The following is a 20413-nucleotide window of genomic DNA, read 5'->3' on the forward strand; positions in this document are numbered from 1 at the left end:
TAACTTATGAATGGGTGATGGGATCTTAATGAAGTTTGATATTTGGAATGATTTTGTGTCTGAGAGCTCTTATTTTAAATCCCGACCAGATCTGATGACATTGGGGGGAGTTGGAGGAGGGAAACCTAAAATCTTGGAAAACACTTAGAGTGGAGGGATCGGGGTGAAACTTAATGGGAAAAATAAGCACAAGTCCCAGATACATGATTGACATAATCGGAACGGATCCGCTCTCTTTGGGGTAGTTGGGGGGGGGGTATTTCTGAAAAAATAGTAAAATGAGGTATTTTTAACTTACAAACAGGTGATCGGATCTCAATGAAATTTGATATTTAGAAGGATATCGTGGCTCAAAGCTCTTATTTTAAACCCAACCAGATCTGGTGACATTGGGGGGAGGGGGAAACCTAAAACTTGAAAAACACTTAGAGTTGAGGGATCGGGATGAAACTTGGTGGAAAAAATAATCACGAGTCCTAGATACATGATTGACAAAACCGGAATGGATCCGCTCTCTTTGGGGTAGTTGGGGGAGGGGTTAATTCTGAAAAATTAGAAAATATGAGGTATTTTTAACTTACGAACGGGCAATCGGATCTCAATGAAATTTGATATTTAGAAGGATATCGCGTCTCAAAGCTCTAATTTTAAATCCTGACTGGATCTGGTGACGTTGGGGGAAGTTTGGGGTGGGGGAACCTAAAATCATGGAAAACGCTTAGATTGGAGGGATCGGGATGAAACTTGGGGGAAAAATAAGCAGAAGTCTTACATACGTGATTTATATAATTGGAACGGATCCGATCTATTGGGGGGGGGGGTTAATTCTGAAAAATAAAAAAATGACGTATTTTTAACTTACGAAGGAGTGATCGGATCTTCATGAACCTTCATATTTAGAAGGACCTCGTAACTCAGATCTCTTATTTTAAATCTCAACCGGATCAAGCGTAATTGGGGGGGGGGGCAGTTGGGGGGACCGGAAATCTTAGAAAATACTTAAAGCGATGAGATCAGGATGAAACTGGATGGGAAGAATAAAAACATGTCTAAGATACGTGACTGACATAACTGGACCGGATCTGCTCTCTTCGGTGGAATTGGAGGAGGGGGTAATTTTGAAAATTGAGGTATTTGTAACTTACGAAAGGGTGACCAGATCTTAATGAAATTTGACATTTAGAAGGATATTGTGCTTTAAAGTTCTTATTTTAAATTCCGACCAGATCATGTGACGTTGGGGGGAGTTGGAGGGGGAAACCGGAATTCTTGGAAAATGTGAAAATTGGGGTATTTTTATCTTACGAATAGATGATCGGATCTTAATGAAATTTGATTTTTAGAAAGAATTCATGTCTCAGAGCTCTTATTTCAAATCCCGACCAGATCGTTTGACATTGGGGGGAGTTGGAGGGGGAAATCTTGGAAAAACACTTGGAGCTTAGGAATTGGGATGAAGCTTGGTGGATAGAATAAACAAATGTTTTTGATACGTGATTGACAGAATCGTATTGGATTCGCTCTCTTTGGTGGAGTTGGGGGGAGGGGTTCAGTGATTTGGCAAGTTTGGTGCTTCTGGACGTGCTAGGACGATGAAAATTGATAGGCGTGTCAGGGAGCTGCACAATTTGACTTGATAAAGTCCTTTTCCCAGATTCGACCATCTGGGGGGCTAAAGGGAGAGGAAAAATTAGAAAAAATTAGGTATTTATAACTTACGAGTGGGTGATCGGATCTTAATGAATTTTGATATTTAGAAGGACATCGTGACTCAGAGCTCTTATTTTAAATCCTGACCGATACTAAGCCTCTTATTTTCCTTTTTAAATCAATATATTGATTCATAGAATTTTGTTAGAGCTCATACCATATGATCTCTTGGCTCTTAGCTCTTCTCGCCTCGTCACAAGTGCCATATGAGCTCTTAGCTCTTGTTCACAAGTAAAACTGTTTCTGAGACTTTTTCTATTTTGAATTTTTGTTACTGTTAATTCCCTACATTTTGTTTTAGTGAAATCCCCTAGCTTCAGAACCTAAATCCTTAAAAATACTAACTGAAACTTTGAACACTGATAGAACTTCATATTCTCTCTTCGACAGGTGCCGCTCTTCGACAATCTAAGCAAAATGTCCGTACCTCTATATATTAGGAAATGATACCGGAAAACCTGACGTAGAAACGAAATTCATTTTACTGTTTTTTTAAAGCCTTTTAGATATCGGTGTTTATTATTTTGTCGATGTTTAATGCCTTGAAAAGTAAACAAGAAGATATGCACTCTACTACATCCAAAAATTAACAGTAAAAAAGATACAACAGTTTGCACAATGAATCGTGTCATGGATATTCATGAGCAGCAATAAATAGTACATAGTCTTAATGCACTTTATAATTTTAAACAATACAGACACAGAGTTTAAAGGTTTTTCCGTATACAGTAAATTTATTCCAAATGTTCTCTAAATACTCGTTGACCTGGCAAATACCAACTTACAATAATCATAACACATCTAACGTGATTTAAGAACAAATGCATTTATCGCCCGTGAGCCATAGTTGCACGTGTTGCTCCACAGCTCTGGCCCATGGGTAAAAGTTGCTGCAACACTCCAAGGAGCCTTGGCACTAGAGGTCTAGTTTTGACTCCCTGGCAGCATAGTCACTCCCTGGCAGCTTATGTTTGGAGAGAGCGCTGTCTCTTTTCAATTGATTATTCTTTAATGAAAACGCTTATTGTATCCATCTAACTTTTGCTTTTAACACTAGAGACGCAGAATAGAGTGGAAATTATGACAGGACTATATAAAGCAAATTTTCCTATTAAAAAAAGCCCATATGCAGTATTTCCACTTTCCACTTTTATAACTTAGTCTAGTGAAGTCATTGAAATTTACTATGTAAATAGACTAAGTGTGGATTTTAAAAATGGTGAAAAATTCAACATTATTCAGTGCATATTTCAGTTATCGGTTCTGAAGAAATTTGTAGAACAAATTGTTCTGAAGAAATTTGGGTATCTTTATAATTTTCTCAAAAAAAGGAAAAGAAAAATTGAAACGCAGCACAGATGTGACTAGATATAGGGGTGCAAAGTCATGATATTTTTCTTCAAATAGTATTTAAACAACTGTGATATTAGTTATATTATATTTTGACGAGTCAGTTGTGTACTGATTTTAAGTGGACGATTGGATTTATTCTAAATTGTCTCATGAGTGTTGACTATGGATTGTACACGTATTTGTGTTCTGACGACTAAAAAGAATATTTGGCTTGTCCACTGCTTTAGCTCGTTAGTTATGTTTTATTATATTTCGACTAGTCAGTTATTGTGCACTTATTTTAAGTGGATGATCAGAATTATTTTAAATTATTTCATGAGTGTTGCCTATAGATTGTATATATATATATATATATATATATATATATATATATATATATATATATATATATATATATATATATATATATATATATATATATATATATATATATATATATATATATATATATATATATATATATATATATATATATATATATATATATATATATATATATATATATATTTATGTTTTGACGACTAAACAAATATTCGGCTTGTCTGCTGCCCGTTTTGGAAACAAATTGAATTTGATTGAATTGAGTCATTACCTTCAGGAATGATATTAGGGACTATAGGTTTATTTCTATCCCTGGAAAGTTGTAAAACTTTCTGAAATAGGTCTGAACAGAGTTTTAACCCAAATGAATACCCCTATGTAGTTTTTTGTATATTTAATGGCTTGACCATTTAGGATATATTAGCTTGCGGAAATGACCTGACAGAGCACATACCATTAAACACAACAGAAGAGGATTGATTTTGCTCGTCAAGTTTAAGATCGACAAGGCGTTAGTGGGGTAAACACGGTTGTGCAAGTAAATGCAATTTTGACTATTTGATAATTTAAGATAGATACTATAGCCCTAGCTCAAATGTTTTAGAAGAAATTTGAGCTATGTATTCTAGGATTGAGCTAGGTTTGAGCTAGATTTGAGCCTCTTTTTGAGTCCAATATTAAAATTCTCTAAGACAGCTTCTTTAAGGTTTCTAGAGAAGTATACTTTGAGTTTTATTTTGTCAACAAAGAATTTAGTCTGGAAGAACAATGGCTCGCCGACCCTTTCTCGAAAGTTACAAGATTTGCAAAAAGGATTTTGAAACAGCTTGATTTTCCATATTAATTTCCAATAATGAATTTATACAATTTGCTTTTATTTATGCACTTCAGTGGACATTTGCGTGTGACTGTACAAACACCAACTGTGAGCTATGCGTAAGATATAATACAAACCAAAGATTATTGTGTCCAAAACATCTTTTAAAAACAAACAAATCACATGTAGTCTTTTTTCTACCTAAATAACACTCACTAAATATTCAGAGATTCGGTTTAATCAGATGACAATATTCTGATGTCATCTGTTACATCCGAACTTAAAATTGGCAAGCAAAAAGAGTATCATATTGCATAAGATTAACAGGCATGTACAGTTAGAACTTGAAATATACATTATCTGTAGATTTCCTTTATTATTTTCACATAGTCAGACTCTGGACTAGACTCACATTCCATTTCAATTCCATGTAACATTGTGCCCCACTGACAGTGTTGTGTGCTTGAAGCGGAGTATAGCTTCATTTGGGTTTCCATTTGTAGCAGTCCAACTTCTTTTATCTGTAAAAAGTTCCAATTACATTATTAAGTCTTCGTAAATTCTAATATTAATTATTACTATACATTGTAGGACCTATTTACTATCGTTATTATTTCTTTTGCTTTACTTTCACTGAGAAGGATCCGATGAAGCTCAAAAGTTTTGTTTGATCACGGGGGAATGGATATGTTTAAGTAGATTTGTTGTCAGAGGCAAAAATGTCACTTTGAGTGGGACATTCATCTCGTTTATAACTGCTATATTGTAGAATAGAAATAATTTTGTCAATTAGATTTTTGTATTTGCAAGAAAATACGACTAGTAAAACTAATTTGACTCTGAAGGCCTTTGGTTAAAATACCATCTAGAATTTGAAATGCATCTCACATTATTTGAGACAATTCTAAGATTGTCCAAACGTTTGATTCCCTAAGGATGATAATCTAATGCAAAAAAAAAATATCATTATAGTATAACCTTAACTTGCATTCCATATTGACTTAAAAACGAATAGAATTAACGCACTAAAATTAAACCCTTCTGCCCCCTTCTTAAATTATACCATACCAAATAGTGAAATTATACAGTACACAAATAAATTAGTTAAGTACTAACGAGGGAAAATAAACTTGGATACGTCACCGTAGTCTTTAACAAAGGACGTGCTAAGGGTAGTGTGCGGGGCAGGGGTCAGGTTTTTGTGCTTCCTATGGAATTTATTATTTCAAAGAGTATATATGCGATTTTCCATTAAATAATGTCTAAAATGGCTTTTAATGGAACTGAAAAGTTTTCCACCCAATAGATTTAATTTGCAAGTATTTTTAGTATTTTATTTTCATATATCTATATATATAAAAATAAGTTGTCTGTCTGTGGATGTGTGGATGGATGTGTGGATGGATGTGTCAGGTGACGTCACCTGAAAAAACTGGATTAGGTGACGTCAAAACTGAAAAAACTAAAAAAAGGCAAAAACTACAAAAAAAACTAAAAACTAATAAAAAAAATAAAAAAGCTAAAAAACTAAAAAAACTATAAAGGTAAAAACCAATAAAAAACTAAAAAAAAAACTGAAAAAACTAAAAAAAGGCAAAAACTACAAAAAAAAACTAAAAACTAATAAAAAAAGTAAAAAAGCTAAAAAACTAAAAAAACTAAAAAAACTAAAAAAAGGTAAAAAACTAAAAAAAATAAAAAATAAAAAAAAACTAAAAAAAAGGAAAAAACTGAAAAATAAGCTAAAATAAAGGTAAAAACCAATAAAAAACTAAAAAAAAAAAGGAAAAAACTAATAAATGACGACACTCAAAGAGAAAGCGACCAGGACAAAAAACTAAAAAAAAGGCAAAAACTACAAAAAAACTAAAAACTAATAAAAAAAATAAAAAAGCTAAAAAACTAAAAAAACTAAAAAAAGGTAAAAAACTAAAAAAACTAAAAACTAAAAAAAAACTAAAAAAGGTAAAAACTAAAAGAACTAAAAAAGAAAAAAATAAATGACGACACTCAAAGAGAAAGCGACCAGGACAAAAGGAATGTTCGATTAGCAATCAACAAAGCACCGGGACACAGGGAGTATAAATGACGACCAGGACACAAGTAAAAAAAAAAATTAACAAAACTAAAAAGAAGGTAAAAACTACAAAAAAACTAAAAAGAAAAAAAAACTAAAAACTAATAAAAAAACTAAAAAATCTAAAAATCTAAATAAACTAAAAAAGAAAAAAAAAGGAAAAAAATAAAGGAGAAAAACAAAACTAAAAAACGAATGTATATACAGACCGGTACACCGGGATACAAATGACGACCGGGACACAGGGAATATAAATAACGACCGGGACACAGGGACACAACTACAACGGGGACACCGGGGGAAACAGGGGGATATAAATGACGACCGGGACAAAAAAACTAAAAAGAAATAAAAACTAAAAACTAATAAAAAAAACTAAAAAATCTAAAAATCTAAATAAGCTAAAAAAGAAAAAAAAAGGAAAAAAATAAAGGAGAAAAACAAAACTAAAAAACGAATGTATATACAGACCGGGACACCGGGATACAAATGATGACCGGGACCCGGGACACAGGGAATATAAATGACGACCGGGACACAGGGACACAACTACAACGGGGACACCGGGGGAAACAGGGGGATAACCTGACAATCTATTTATATGCAAAGACAATGGGACAGCAAAGAATGTTGTATATTCGCAAGTTTTACGTAGTTAAAACCATATATATATATATATATCTATATTCACAGGTGGGACATAGGGACACAACTACAATGGCGCGTAACTATTATGGCGCGTAACGACTTACGCGCGCGGGGGGGCTTGGGGGGGGCGCGAAGCGCCCCCACCAACTAGGTGTTGGGGTGGCGCGAAGCGCCACCCCAACAGCTAGTTACTATTTATATTTTTGTATTTATTTTAGTATTATTAGTATTTTGTTAATCATAATCCTTAATACCGTATAACATTGTTCCAAATAATACAGTTTTAAAAACGCTATTATAAAATATCATTATCGTGTAGCCTGAACTTGCAGTCCATATTGACTTAAAAAATAAATAGAATTAACGCACTAAAATTGAACCCTTCCACACCCATCTTAAATTATACCATACCACATAGTGCAATTATACAGTACACAAATAAATTAGTTAAGTACTAACAAGGGAAAATAAGCTTGAATGCGTCATCGTAGTCTTTAACAAAGGCCGTGCTAACGGTGGTGCGCGGGGTAGGGGGTCAGATTTTTGTGCTTCCTATGGAACTTATTATTTCAAAGAGTACAAATGCGATTTTCCATTAAATAGTGTCTCAAATGGCTTTTTATGGAGCATAAATGCTTTGCACCCAATACGTTTAATTTGAAAGCATTTTAGTATTTCATTATCATATTTTAGTATTTATATTTTAGTATTTATTTTAGTATTATTAGTATTTTGTTAGTCATAATCCTTAACACCTTAAGACATTCTTCCAAATAATACAGTTTTAGATACGCTATTATAATCACATACATTACAAAGTGGATTGTTATTTTTTCTTTTTATGTAAATTACAATCCAAGAAAAAGGGATTCCATTATATCCTATAGTTCTTCCATATTTTAGTAGTGGTGTCTCTAAATTTCCCACCCGCTGATTTGTTCCCTCTATTGGAAATCAATTGACGAAATACAAGTCCTTGGAAACGAATCCCTCTTAGATAATATTTAAGGAACAAGTAATGGAATTCAATATGACAGTCTAGATTTTTTGATCCCGTATATAGCGATTGTCCTAAAATAACTTGCTACCAGATGAAGTTTAAGATCGGAAAATGTAGCAGAGGAGCAACTGTTTTCAAAATCCAATAACCTAGCTTAGTACGGCAAACGATGAGGTTAAATCTTTTCCCTTATCCAGTCCTTTGAAAACGAGTGTGAAAGTTATGCAGTGTAGGATAGTATACAAGTTAAAATGATAAAACGGCAGAATGTTCATCAAGGTTAGGAACCTCTTTTATTGAAGTACAATTCTAGTATTACGTTCATTTAGTAATTTCTCTGGCATAGTAGTACACTGCTGGGTTGTCTTCCAAAATCAAGATCAAACCAGTGGTATTCTAAATTTAAGCTTCCAATCACAGCAAAGCTATAGAAGATGATGTCTTTATTGAATTGAAATCAACTTGTATTGAAATTCGTTTACTATACAATTGAAAGCAGAATTTCCTTGAATACAAAACCAAGTAAAATTTCAGTTGTTTCAATGGTGTTCTATAATAAAAATAATTTTTTAATGATTATTCTGTATTTATTTTTAATGGCTCACTTTTAAAGATAGAACCATTGTTTCTCGCTCTTTCTTCTTTGATGGCTTGAGTCCGTTGGTATTGAAATTTGAAGAATGAACACAGGCATTTGAATCACCAAATTTTTGCACTAGCTCGAGATTCTGACCATGAAATGATGCCTCTCTAAAAAATAAAAAAATACTGTTTCAAAAGTTCAGAGGAAATTTTAATTTCTCTTATCTTCCAAGTGTAAAACTACCATAAATCACCGATAATAAATAAATGAAACCCGAAACGAACAGAAATTATAATAGATAACCTAGTCAAAGTAAAAACAAGCAAAAATTAAAAGGAGTAGGTCTAACAACCCCCATGTCTTCTCAAGACTAGAACATAATTTGCCGTTTACTAAAAAAAATAATAACCGTGGATTTGACCGTGGTTTAATATAGATTTTCTTATATTTTCTTTTCTTAAAGTCTTCTTTATTTATTGAAGTAAAAAAAGTGAAAACATTTCAAATCTATTTTGTTTTCAGTGAAGTGCTAGTTATGGTCTGGTCTTGAGAAGGCGTTGGGGTTGCTAGCCCTACTAATATTAATTTTGCTTGTTTTGAGCCCGAATCGGTTATTTATTGTAATTTCTGTTTGTTTTTGGTTTAATTTATTTATTGATGGTGCTTTGTGGTAGTCTTAAACCTGAAAAGTTATTTGAATTTATTTCTACCTGCTTTTGGCTTAATAGAGCTCTTGCTATCATATCAGTTTCGACTCTTAAAAAGGGCACTATAAATTCCAATTTCAAATCAAATCAGCCCCATCTGAAGTTTATGCGACCACAATTTTATAAAACCTTATATGCCCCCCAGGGCATAAGTTACAACCCTATCCCCACGACACTGGTGGTTGTGTCAACCTATGAGGCATTGTTTTATGTATTTTGGACTATTCTGAACAAAATTGCTATCTGACGAATCTGAATTTCATTCAAATTTGTTTGGTGAAAAGAGGGCTAGTCAGGGAAGGGGGAGAGCTAGTTGCACTCCGTCACTTTTGACCCCTAAAAAGGAACTAGAACTTATAATTTTCAACTAAATGAGCCTCTTCTAAAGTTAAACAACCGTCCCTTCCCTAAAAACCTTAAATGCCTCTAGGGACATAACTTAAAACACTTGCCCCCAGTCTCTAGCGTTTTTTTCAACCCCAAAGACCTTGTTATATAATATTTGGACTATTTTGAATAAAATGGCTATCTCAAAATGTCTATTAGATGCATTTCGGGAAAAGACAGTGTGTAAGTGTGTGTATGTGTGTGTGGTTACCAATACCATTATTACCAATACCACTGATTACCAATCCAATAAACCTCCTTCAAGGTTTATACGACCACGCTCTCTACATGCCCTAGGGAAAAGCTTAGAACCCTTGCCCTGAGGGCTGTGGGGTTTTCATCCTTAAAGACATAACTTTGGAACCTTTAAACTACGCTGAACAGAATTCATATCTAAAGATTGTGATCGGAAGTGCTTGGGGAAATGATGGGCGGGGGGGGAGCTATTTGCCGACCAATCACTCTCGACTATCAAAAAGAGCACTAGCCATTTCAATTTACAATCAAACAAGCCCTTTTTGAAGTTTCTACCACAACTCCTTCTATATAAGGTGCCCTGGTCTAAAACAAAAATAAACAAATAAAATAAATAATAGATTGTGCCAACATCTTTCTTAACTTAGGTAGCGCTAGTGCGCTGCCCATGATAGCCGTTTTCATGGAATTTTTTTTACAGCTTTTCGTTCTTTTTTTTTAATTTTTTTCGCTTTCTCTTTTTCCATCGGGGGGGAGGGTAATTTCTGGAGGGTATTTTATGGGAGATATTTTCCGCGGGAGGTATGTTTTGTGGGGGATATTCTCCGGGGAATATTTTACGGGGACATTTTCCGCGGGGGGGGAGGGGTAAATATCGGCCCAAAATATGTTGTTCGCGTTCCCTATTTTCACCTTTTTCCGTGATATTTACTTTTGTTCGCTTTTGTTTTTGGTCCTTAAATTTGCGTAAGTTGAAGATTACTACTTGGAAAATAAACAATTCTTCATTATTTGGAACTGAAGTAGTTAAATAAAGAAAACAGAAGAAAATAATTCCCAAACAGTGCTTTGGCATAATGGCCTCATCAAATGGCATTATTTTATAGGTGCGTGATGTGATAGCAGGAATTAATAAGCCTTCCGATCATACTTGGTACTATTCATGGTAATATTGTAAATTAGTCTCCGCTTCTTTGAACAGCCTCTTTTTGCTTAAGGGACTTCCTTTTGCTCAAGGCTCTCTTAGCCCTGGATCATTTGCTATTATATAGAATAAAAGTGAGTAAGAATAACAATTTGCTTCGAAAACTTTAGAATAAAGGCAGACGTTTATCGGACACTGCATAATATCTGGCTTATCACTAACACTTTCTTGATTTCAAGGACTCGACATACATACAATGCAATTTATAAATAACATGAAATGGGAATTTCATATTTTAAGCCCCCACCCAAGCTCCATAGTTTTTCCAAACTTTCTATTATAGTTGACGTCACCGGGTGCTATTTTCTATAGAAAAAATCTCGATCTAATTGAAAAAGTGTCCCTAATATCAAAACTTATTTGTTTTAAGGCTCTGTTGGATCTTTCTCTATGTGCTAGATAATGTTTTCAATATAAACTAGCTTGATTGGAGTCAAAAGGGCGAAATTTTATGGTCCCACCCTACCTTTTCCCAGAACCTGGGGAAATAAGAAGTATATTTTTGTCCTAATGACCCATAGAGCATGCTTTAATATATTCCAGTCAATCCAACTAGCCTTTCTTGAGATGGCTCTGATATGTCCTTTCACCTTAAAGCCGTGACTAGAAAACCGTAAACTGGCTTTGAATACTGTTTATCTTTCTGACATCTGACATCTGTAAGATGGGCATTTCGTGACTAAAAATTAATAAAATCCAATCTGTGGCAATCCAGTTAAATAATAGTTTAAGCAAAATAGACAGGAATAGTAAAACTTAATAGAAAAATTTATATTTATGGTAACGCTTACTCTAAAGTCATCGGGGGCTTCAAAGTTATGTCAATTCTGTAGGAGGATTCCGTCATCAGTTTTATGGTTTTCGGCTTGTTGAACCGTTCTCCATCAACTTTGCAATAAACTGGATCACCAGATGGTTCTTGTCGGAACGAAATGGTAGGACGAAAATGTCGCATTTCTTCGAGGGCTGGTTAGCGAACCTAAACATGAGTGATTTTTTTAATTTCAAGCAAAACCATTGAATACAGTAAGTAAACGCCCGCACTTGCTTGTTAATTTGATTTAGGGAAAATAAATTGCCATTGTACCTTACCAATGAACCAACTCGTCTTTACCACTGCATATGGGTGCATAAGGCTTCTGTCCTCCCACATTTTCCCACCCTTGCTCCATTTTTTTCATTAATATTAAAGAATTTTGAAGTTGCTTCTTTAAGTATTCAAAAAATTTACTTCGACCCTCTCTTTGGACTAGCAATCATTCCTTTTCTTCTCCGTATGGAGTGGCTAAACCTGTGATCACAGTGTAAAAATGAAACGACAGGCACCAGAATCAGTTTACATGTGAAAGCATCTTTGAAACTGCATTCTCCTAATTGTGTTCTTATAATGGTATGGTAATTTTCTACTGACTACTTCGTCAGTGTTGTATTTTTACAATTTTTATGATGGGTAATAAATCTCCATGTACATAGACTACAGTCTACAGTAACTTTTTGCTACAGTTGCACTGTCAAAATCAAAGTTTGATGTCACTCATACTTGGGTACCATAAATGATTTTATGACTTTATAGTGAAGCATAAATGAATTATTAGGCTTTAGACTTTCACAGTTAGTAAGGTGGCAGTAGCCAAACTCTTGTTTATAGTGAAGTTTTACTTGTCTTGAAAAGAACTAGTAAAACTAGACTGAATTTTTGGTATATACTAATTGCTATTATATTAATTGCTGAAAGCTCATCAGTTCAAAATTTAATTTTGCTGAAAGAGAGAGGAGAGATGAGACAAAACCCAAACTCTTGTTTGTAGAGTTTTTTGTTTATTTCAAGCCTGATTTGCATATTCAATTTAAATTTCAATCGTTTTATCATTTATTTACGGATTTATATTAGTACCTATTGTGTGTTTGTTTGTTATTACCTTAATTTACCTTAAATCGCATTTACAGCGAGATAAGGTGGACTGCATCCTCCTGTAGAACATCTCGCTGTTAAATTGATGCGGTGACACAATTAGTGGGTGTGATTGGGTGTGGCGTCCCCTGGTACTTCCATTCCGCGTTACTCCACTCCAAATCAACTGCATTTTTGAAAGAATAAATAGATTCACCAGTGACAGTCTCATTGGAAAGACTGTTCCAAGTTGAGACAGCACGTACTGAGAAAAAGCTCGTCTTCTCTCTGTGTCTGGAGTGCTCCTGTTGCAGCTTCATTGAGCGGCCTCGTGCCATAGTGGCAAGGGGGGGGGAGTAAAAATGGAAATAGCCATGTTGTTTTGGTACATTTTCTTGATAAAGATGACATCTCGCTGTGCCACCGGTAAGCCAATGTGGGTATCTTCAGGTGACGCAGACGTTCCTGGTGGGAAGCTGTTGATGTGGGGCACAACAACAGCCGTGTTTGACTTACTATAGGTTTCTATTTCTTCTGATCTTAAGATTAATATGACCTTTACTATTCTTTACTTTGAATTAGGACTTCCCATGCCGGTTGGCACATATGTGGCAACGATTCCTCTCCATGATGACCTCTCCAGTGTCTTCAGAAAAAGTTCATCAAGGGTTGTCCTTGAGAACGCAGCGCCTTGTTTTAGGCATTGTCAAAGTGTAACCTTCTGTCGTCCGTGCCATCGAACTCCTGGAGGAGTCCAACACCAAACATTATGAGGCAGATAATTACTGTCGATTCTAACCATATGTCCCCAATTTGTCCACCGACTACTTATTACTTTATCAATAATGAGTCGCCGTTTAGTCTTCTCTCTAATGAATGAGATGGTAATTTTGCCGTCCAGCTGATTCCGAGAATTCATCGAAGACAATTATTTTCAAAACTTTTGATTCTTTTCTCTAGCTTTTTTTTCAGCACTCAGCTTTCAGAACCATACATTAGTACTGATAGGACTTTACTGTTGAAGAGCCCCAGTTTCAGCTTCAAAGAGAAACTGGCACTTCTCCGAACGTTTCTTAACTTATCAAAGGCGCTTCCTGCACACGCAATACGTGTGGCAACTTCATGCTGGGCTACCATCGGTGCTAATTAGACTCCCAAGATATTTAAAATCTCTACATCTTAAATTTCCTTTGCTTTAACTGTAAATGGCACTGCAGATAGTTTATTAGCATTATTGCAAATGACTTTCGTCTTTTGCGTGCTTATTGTCAAACCTATTCGTTCACCTTCTTTCGAGAGCTCATTTATGTTCTAATGAAGCTCTAAGTGTGAAAGGAGCGTTATATCGTCTGCGAGTCAGCATCAAATAAAGTGGGATTTTAATTCAACTAGATGTCACCCATGAAGATGCAAGTCTGGAGGATAAAATCAATGAGCTTAGTGAACAGTACTAGGGACAGAATGGGCCCCTGTCAAATGCCTGAGTGGACTTTGAACCACTCAGTCAAGTCCCCATCATGAGTTAATACAGCAAACATTTTCTCACCATATAGCGTCATTATAATATAACAGTTTTATCAGGGAAGCCATAGTAGCGCAATACTTCCCACAATGAATCTCTATGGACTGAGTTGAAAGCCTTCAAGAAATCGTTGAAAGCCATTATGACTCCAGTCTGCCATTCATTTGACTCTTCAATAAGTATTCTAAGACTAAAGATCAAGTAAGCACATGACCTACTTGGTCAGAAGTCATGCTGTTCATCTCCGAGTATGGCGTTAACTTTTGTTTGGATGTGATTCAAAATGACTTGAATCTTTGCTTCCTGCAGACTGTAGGGCGATGCCTCACCAAACGTTGCATTCAAATAGTTTTACTGTAATCCCTTTCTTCCAATCTGTGGGAATATTCTCAGTGTCCTATATCTGCATTAGTATTTGGTGTAGCGGCTCAGCTGCACCAGCACCGTATTTCAATAGTTCGGGATGTATACCATCAATGCAAGCTGCTTTTCCATTATTTAGTTCACGTAGTACTTTATTTCATGTAAGCTAATTGGCTTTGTATTAATGACTAACTGGAAAAAGGGTCAACCATCTGGGGGGTCTGCAGAATCTGCAGTAGGGGCAAAGTTTAATATTTCGTGGAAATACTCTTTCCATCTATTATCTATTTCTTTTTTGTTCGTTAGCAGTCGTCCCTATTTACTCTCAATCACAGTAGCAGACTTTTTGAAATCTCCTTTGATCTCCTTTGTTATGCGAGAAACTGCCCTGTTATCACCTTTACTAGCAACAGCTTCGGCAGCTTTGGCCTCGAGGAAGCAACGTCTATCTGCTCTTGTCTTCTTTGTACTTATTCCTTAGATGGTCCTTATATTCAGAGGTGGCATTGAGGTCGCAGGGGTTTGGTTGAATTTTCACCCCTTTCCGGACCGACATACGTTTCCAAGAAGGATTACTTATCAACTGTTCCCTTTTCTTTTTTTTAGCAAAACCACGAGTCTCTTCAGCTATACTTTGCACATTTTCCACGGTCTAGGTCCATGCTTCACCAGCAGACACTTACTTCTCCTCGTAATCAAGGCTAGAAAACTTATTGGAGAAGAATAAACAGAAGAATTTCTCGGATATCTTTGTCCCTTAGCTTCTGCACATAAAATGCTCTCAGATTTCTTTTGTACTTCACAATAGTCCTTAGCTTCAGCTCAAAACAGGCAATCCCTAGTTGGTGATCTCGGAACGAATCTGCAACACGGAAAGAGCGCACTTAATCGGAACATCGTCTTTGTCACTTCCTGATCAAACGGTGGTTAATTTGGTTTCTTCTCATTCCATTAGGGGAAGTCTAAGTATGCTTGTGGATTTCCCGGTGGGGAAACCATGAGCCACCAACAATTAGGCCATGGCAAGTACACATATCTATCAATCGCGCACCATTACCATTTATGACACCCAAACCATGTTGTCCAATCACTTCCAGGTATAACTATGGCTATTACCAACTTTAGCTTCACGCTTCTTTCCTGTACCAAAAAAGAAAACTTCATAGTCATCAACTACAATAGATCCAAAAACCTGTCAATCTAGCTTCAAATAAGGCCACTATGTCAAAAATACATGTTTGAAGAGTTCTTATAACACCTTCCATGCGACCAGGTTGCGTATCAGGGTTCACAGTGTGGACATTCAAAACTGAGAGACGTTATACGTTTCAAAACGTCGGTTTGTTATACAAAATTCTGTCCAGGAACGGTTGGAAGTCGTTTTGGATGAGATCAAATTGGGTCCGAGGCTTTTCGTTTTCATTTTATGAATCAGTAAATTTTTACAGGGATAGGGTATTAACCTATCACCCAACCCTCCTTCTTTCCTGGCTTGGGACAGGCTGCTCATCAAAACCCCGAAAGGCAAGGATCTTCACAGGCGGAGTTATAAGAGAACTTCTTATTCGGATTTTTTTTTAAATTAATTTCTGTTCGTTTTCGATTGCCAAGGTTTCAAGGTTTTCAAAATTCCCTATTTCAAAATAATTTATTATTCCAAACTAAATTAATAGTTTCGACCAGAACTAATAATATTAAACTTAATATTTGATATATAATGATAATGTCTGGAAACTCACCACCTCAAGACTATGTTTTACCCCGGGCCAGATTTAAAGATTCGACGCTTCTAGACCCAAGCGTTTTGTCGATCTGTTTTCGCAAAATCTTCGGGAAATCCTCAAAATTTTGGGAATAGTGAAAGCCACAGGGCCTAGTTGAGGTACTGGTAAATCCTGGCCTGGTTTCACTACAATTTTTATTTTATTTTCAATGTTGTAGTAAGAGCAAAAGAAAATATTTGTTATATAATTTATTCTAGCAATGCGCCAAATACGCTGTAGGCCTTACGCTTTTACCGTTAGGGAAACAGACAGTAGCCATACTCTTATTTGTAGTGAAGAATATAGGTGTCTTGAACAGTCCTGAAAAGAGCTAGTAAAATTAAACTGAATTCTTATGATTTTTGGGATAGAATATCGTTAATGAGTTTTTGGTTGGGGGAGGTATGGAGGGAAGGGCAGGGGTCGGCTCCTATGATTTTTGGAATCAAATATCATTAATAAGTTGATTTTTTGTCGGGGGGGGGGGGGGGTGGGTGGGTCTGACCATGGAGGGAAAGCCAGGGGTCAGTCCCTATTATTTTATGATTGATTAATATTTAGGGAGAAGATAGGGGTATGTTCCATGAAGGATCAGGGATCAGCTCCCATCAGTTTTGGAATAAAATATTGTTAATAAGTTGTTTGTCTTTTTCTTATTTTGGGAAGGGGGGGGCATGAAGGGACAGGAGTGAGTTGCCATAATTTTTAGAATAAATATCTTTAACAATTTTTTAGGAGGAATGGAGGGGGGTCGCTTCACGCAGAGAAGGCCAGGGGTCAGCTCGCTTAAATTTGGGAATAAAATATCATTCATAAGTTTTTTGAATGGGGTTGGGGGTTTGGTTTATATGATCTTTGAACTATTTTCAAAAGCCTCGCATAAGAACCTTATATGCCACCCGGACCAAACATACTATACTTGCCCCAAGGCTCTGGGGGCTGTGCTGACCCTGGACTTTTGGTTATCTGATCTTTTGACTTACTTTAACAAAATGGTTATATGAAAAATTCAATCGGATGGCATTGGGGTAAAAAGACATGAGGGATAGGAGCCTTCCAGTCACTTTGAATCTTGAAAAGGGAGCTTGAACTTTCAACCTCCAATAGAATGAGCTCCTGACCAAGTTACATACTATCATTCCTTTCATAAAAACCTTATATGCCCCCGTTGCATAATTTAGAACACTTGCCCCCGGGTTCTGAGGGCTGTGTAAACCTCGGAGATTTATTATATGATCTTTGGTCTATTTTGGACAAAATGAAAACCTTAAAAGTTTGATTAGACACATTTAGGGGAAAAAATGGTTGGTGGAGGGTTAGTTGCCATCAGATTACTCAAAAAGGGAACTAGAACTTTAAATTTCCAGTATTTTGAGTCCCCCCCCTCCAAATTTTATCTCTTCCATCGGAACTTTATATGCTTCTGGGCATAATTTACAACCCTTCACCCAAGCTCTGGGGGAGGACATTTTGACCCCAAAGCTTTTGTTATCTGATTGTTGGACTTAAAAAAAATGACTATCCAAAAATTTTGACTGAATGCGTTTGGGAAAAATAGCTTGTGTGTGAGGAGGAGGGGTAGTCCCTCCGTTCTCTTTTGACTCTTAAAAGGAAACTAGAACTTTCAAATACCGATGAAATGAGCCACCTCTGAAGCTTATACTACCACCTCTTATATAAAAAACTTTTATGCCCCGGTGCATAAATTACAACACTTCAATTACAACTTCTTCTAGCTCTGGGGGGTTGTGTCAAACCCAGACTTTTCGTTATTTTATCTTTACACTGTTTTGAACAAAACAGCTATCTCAAAATTTTGATGGGATGTTTTTGGGGAAAAAGGGCCTTGGGGGGGGGGGGTTAGTTGTCCTTTCATCAATTTTGATTCTTAAAAAGGGCACTAGAAATTTCTATTTACAGTCAAATGACCTCCCTCTAAAGTTTATACTACTATCTCTTCCATAAAAACTTTACATGCCCGAGGGCGTAACTTACAACACTTGCCCCTAGGTTCTTGAGTTTTTGAAATATGATTTTTGGTCAATTTTGAACAAAACGGCTACATAAGAAATCGATTGGACGCATATGGAGAAAATACGGTTGATAGGGGGAGACTAGTTGCCATCGGATCACTTTTGACTCTTTAAAAGGAAGCTATAACTTTGAATATCTAATCATTTGAGTCCCCTCCAAAGTTTGTACGACCACTTCTCCCATAAAACCTAATATATCCCAGGGGCACAAGCTAAAATCCTTAGTTCCCCCGCGGACGTGGAATGGGGGGGGGCTAGATACCCTCTGATCTTTTTTAACTCTTAAAAAGTGAACTAGAACTTTCAATTTCCAATTAAACGAGCCCTCTCTGAAGTTTACACGAGTATCTCTTCTATAAGAACCATATATGCCCCCACGGCATAACTTACAACACCTGCCTCCGGTTCATGGGGGAAGGGGGTGTTTCGAACTCGTAGTTTTCGTTATATGATCTTTGAACTGTTTTTAACAAAATGGCTATCTCAAAATTTTGATCGGATATATTTAGGGGAAAAGGGCAGGGGGCTAGTTGCCCCCGATCTCTTTTGAATATTAAAAAGAGCACTTTAACTTCCGATTTCTAATCAAATGAGCCCCCTCTGAAGTTCATACGACGATATCTCCCATATGAAGTGCCTCTGGAAAACAAAAAACATTGGAGCCGTATAGCATTTACTATATGCAACGTTATAGCGTTTCCTCTGATTTCAAGCTTTAAAATTAACTTACACAGCCGAAGCACCGTATTTAAGGGTCATTTTGAATGCTGTTTCCGAGGTTACAGCTATCACTATAACCATGCTTAGAGAAATCTGATTGTGAATATTAGAGCTAGTTTCCTCTCTAAACTTGTGAATACAAAAAAGGGATAATTTCAGGAATAAACACCGCTTGATCCTGTTCGCCCTTCCTCTCCATCCCCTGAGTTTGAGAGATTTTTAAAGTTTTTAGAAAATTCTGATAGAATATTTCTGATACAAATCACTTGTCTTTAATCTTTCTTTTAAATATTGTCACCCTCTTCCCTGCTCCGCTCCTCATGCTTTCAAAAATTGTTTCTAAGCATAATATATTGCAAATTTCAGTCTAGGAATAAAAACATTTTTTTATAAGAAATTAGTTTCTTTGACATCATTTTTATTTGAAACAATGGGCAGTGGTTCCCTCTTTATTAGATTGCTAATCCCATTTCAACCATAATTTTATTAAATGGAAGTAGCTCACAATTTGGCTCAGTGTATAAGGTGTTGGAAAAAATGTGGATATCCAAGGCAGACTCCTATTATTGTCGGATAAATGAAAGAGAGCCAAAACATTTAAGCCCTATTTATCGGTTGTTTCTGTGGTCATGTAAAAATTTTCCAGATTTTCGTTAATGGAGAACTATATTTACGGTTTCCTCTGATAACATTCCTCTTGATTAGAAAGACTTTGGCATTGAAGCAAAGTGATATGGAATTGTTTCAACGACTTCTTCGCGCAATTTAAATGCGATATAACGGTTTCAAGGGGAGCAGAGGTGGTACTTGTCCTAGGTGCAGGAGTTTTAGGGGAGCGAAATTTCAAGTAAATAATTTAACAGTTATAATCTTTTGTAATTTTATAAGTTTTATTTTTATTAAAATAAAGTAGAGAGGACATTTGACAGTACATATTAGCAAATTAAATTCAAAATTTTCATTTTATCTCATATCTTCATCACCACTTCTTAAAAATAAGAGTACACCTTATTACCGCGTTATCGCGGTAGATGTTGCTACCGCGGAACAGCATTAAGCTGTTCCGCGGACTCTATGATATGAACAAAACAATTCAAGGCTGATATATTTCCATAAAGAAACCTATAGATATGTAAGAATTAAAACTTAAAACGAACAGAAATTACTCCGTATATGAAAGGGGCTTTTCCTTCTCAACGCCCCGCTCTTTACGCTAAAGTTTGACTCTTTCTCTTAACTCTACATTTTGAAACAGTAAAAAAAAATTTAGCGTAAAGAGCGGGGCGTTGAGAAGGAAAAGCCCCTTTCATATACAGAGTAATTTCTGTTCGTTTTAAG

General features: G+C 35.9%; 2 protein-coding genes across 4 annotated transcripts in view; one reads left to right on the forward strand and one right to left on the reverse strand.

The window, feature by feature from the left end:
• The window catches only part of LOC136028679 (ATP-binding cassette sub-family F member 2-like), a 335229-nt gene that overhangs the window by 85561 nt on the left and 229255 nt on the right, over positions 1–20413 (forward strand). The window lies entirely within an intron of this gene.
• LOC136028599 (CB1 cannabinoid receptor-interacting protein 1-like) overlaps positions 2211–20413 on the reverse strand; it is a 37146-nt gene continuing 18943 nt past the window's right edge. For all 3 annotated transcript variants that reach the window (XM_065706438.1, XM_065706445.1, XM_065706432.1), the window contains exons 2-4: positions 11575–11762; positions 8532–8676; positions 2211–4722 (exon numbers count right to left, since the gene is read on the reverse strand). In XM_065706438.1, the coding sequence (XP_065562510.1) occupies positions 4558–4722; positions 8532–8676; positions 11575–11738 (474 nt within the window). In that variant the 5' untranslated portion in view covers positions 11739–11762 and the 3' untranslated portion in view covers positions 2211–4557. The remainder of the gene's footprint in view (positions 4723–8531; positions 8677–11574; positions 11763–20413) is intronic.

The sequence above is a fragment of the Artemia franciscana genome, chromosome 1, assembly GCF_032884065.1.
Source record: "Artemia franciscana chromosome 1, ASM3288406v1, whole genome shotgun sequence".
NCBI classification, from domain to species: domain Eukaryota; kingdom Metazoa; phylum Arthropoda; class Branchiopoda; order Anostraca; family Artemiidae; genus Artemia; species Artemia franciscana.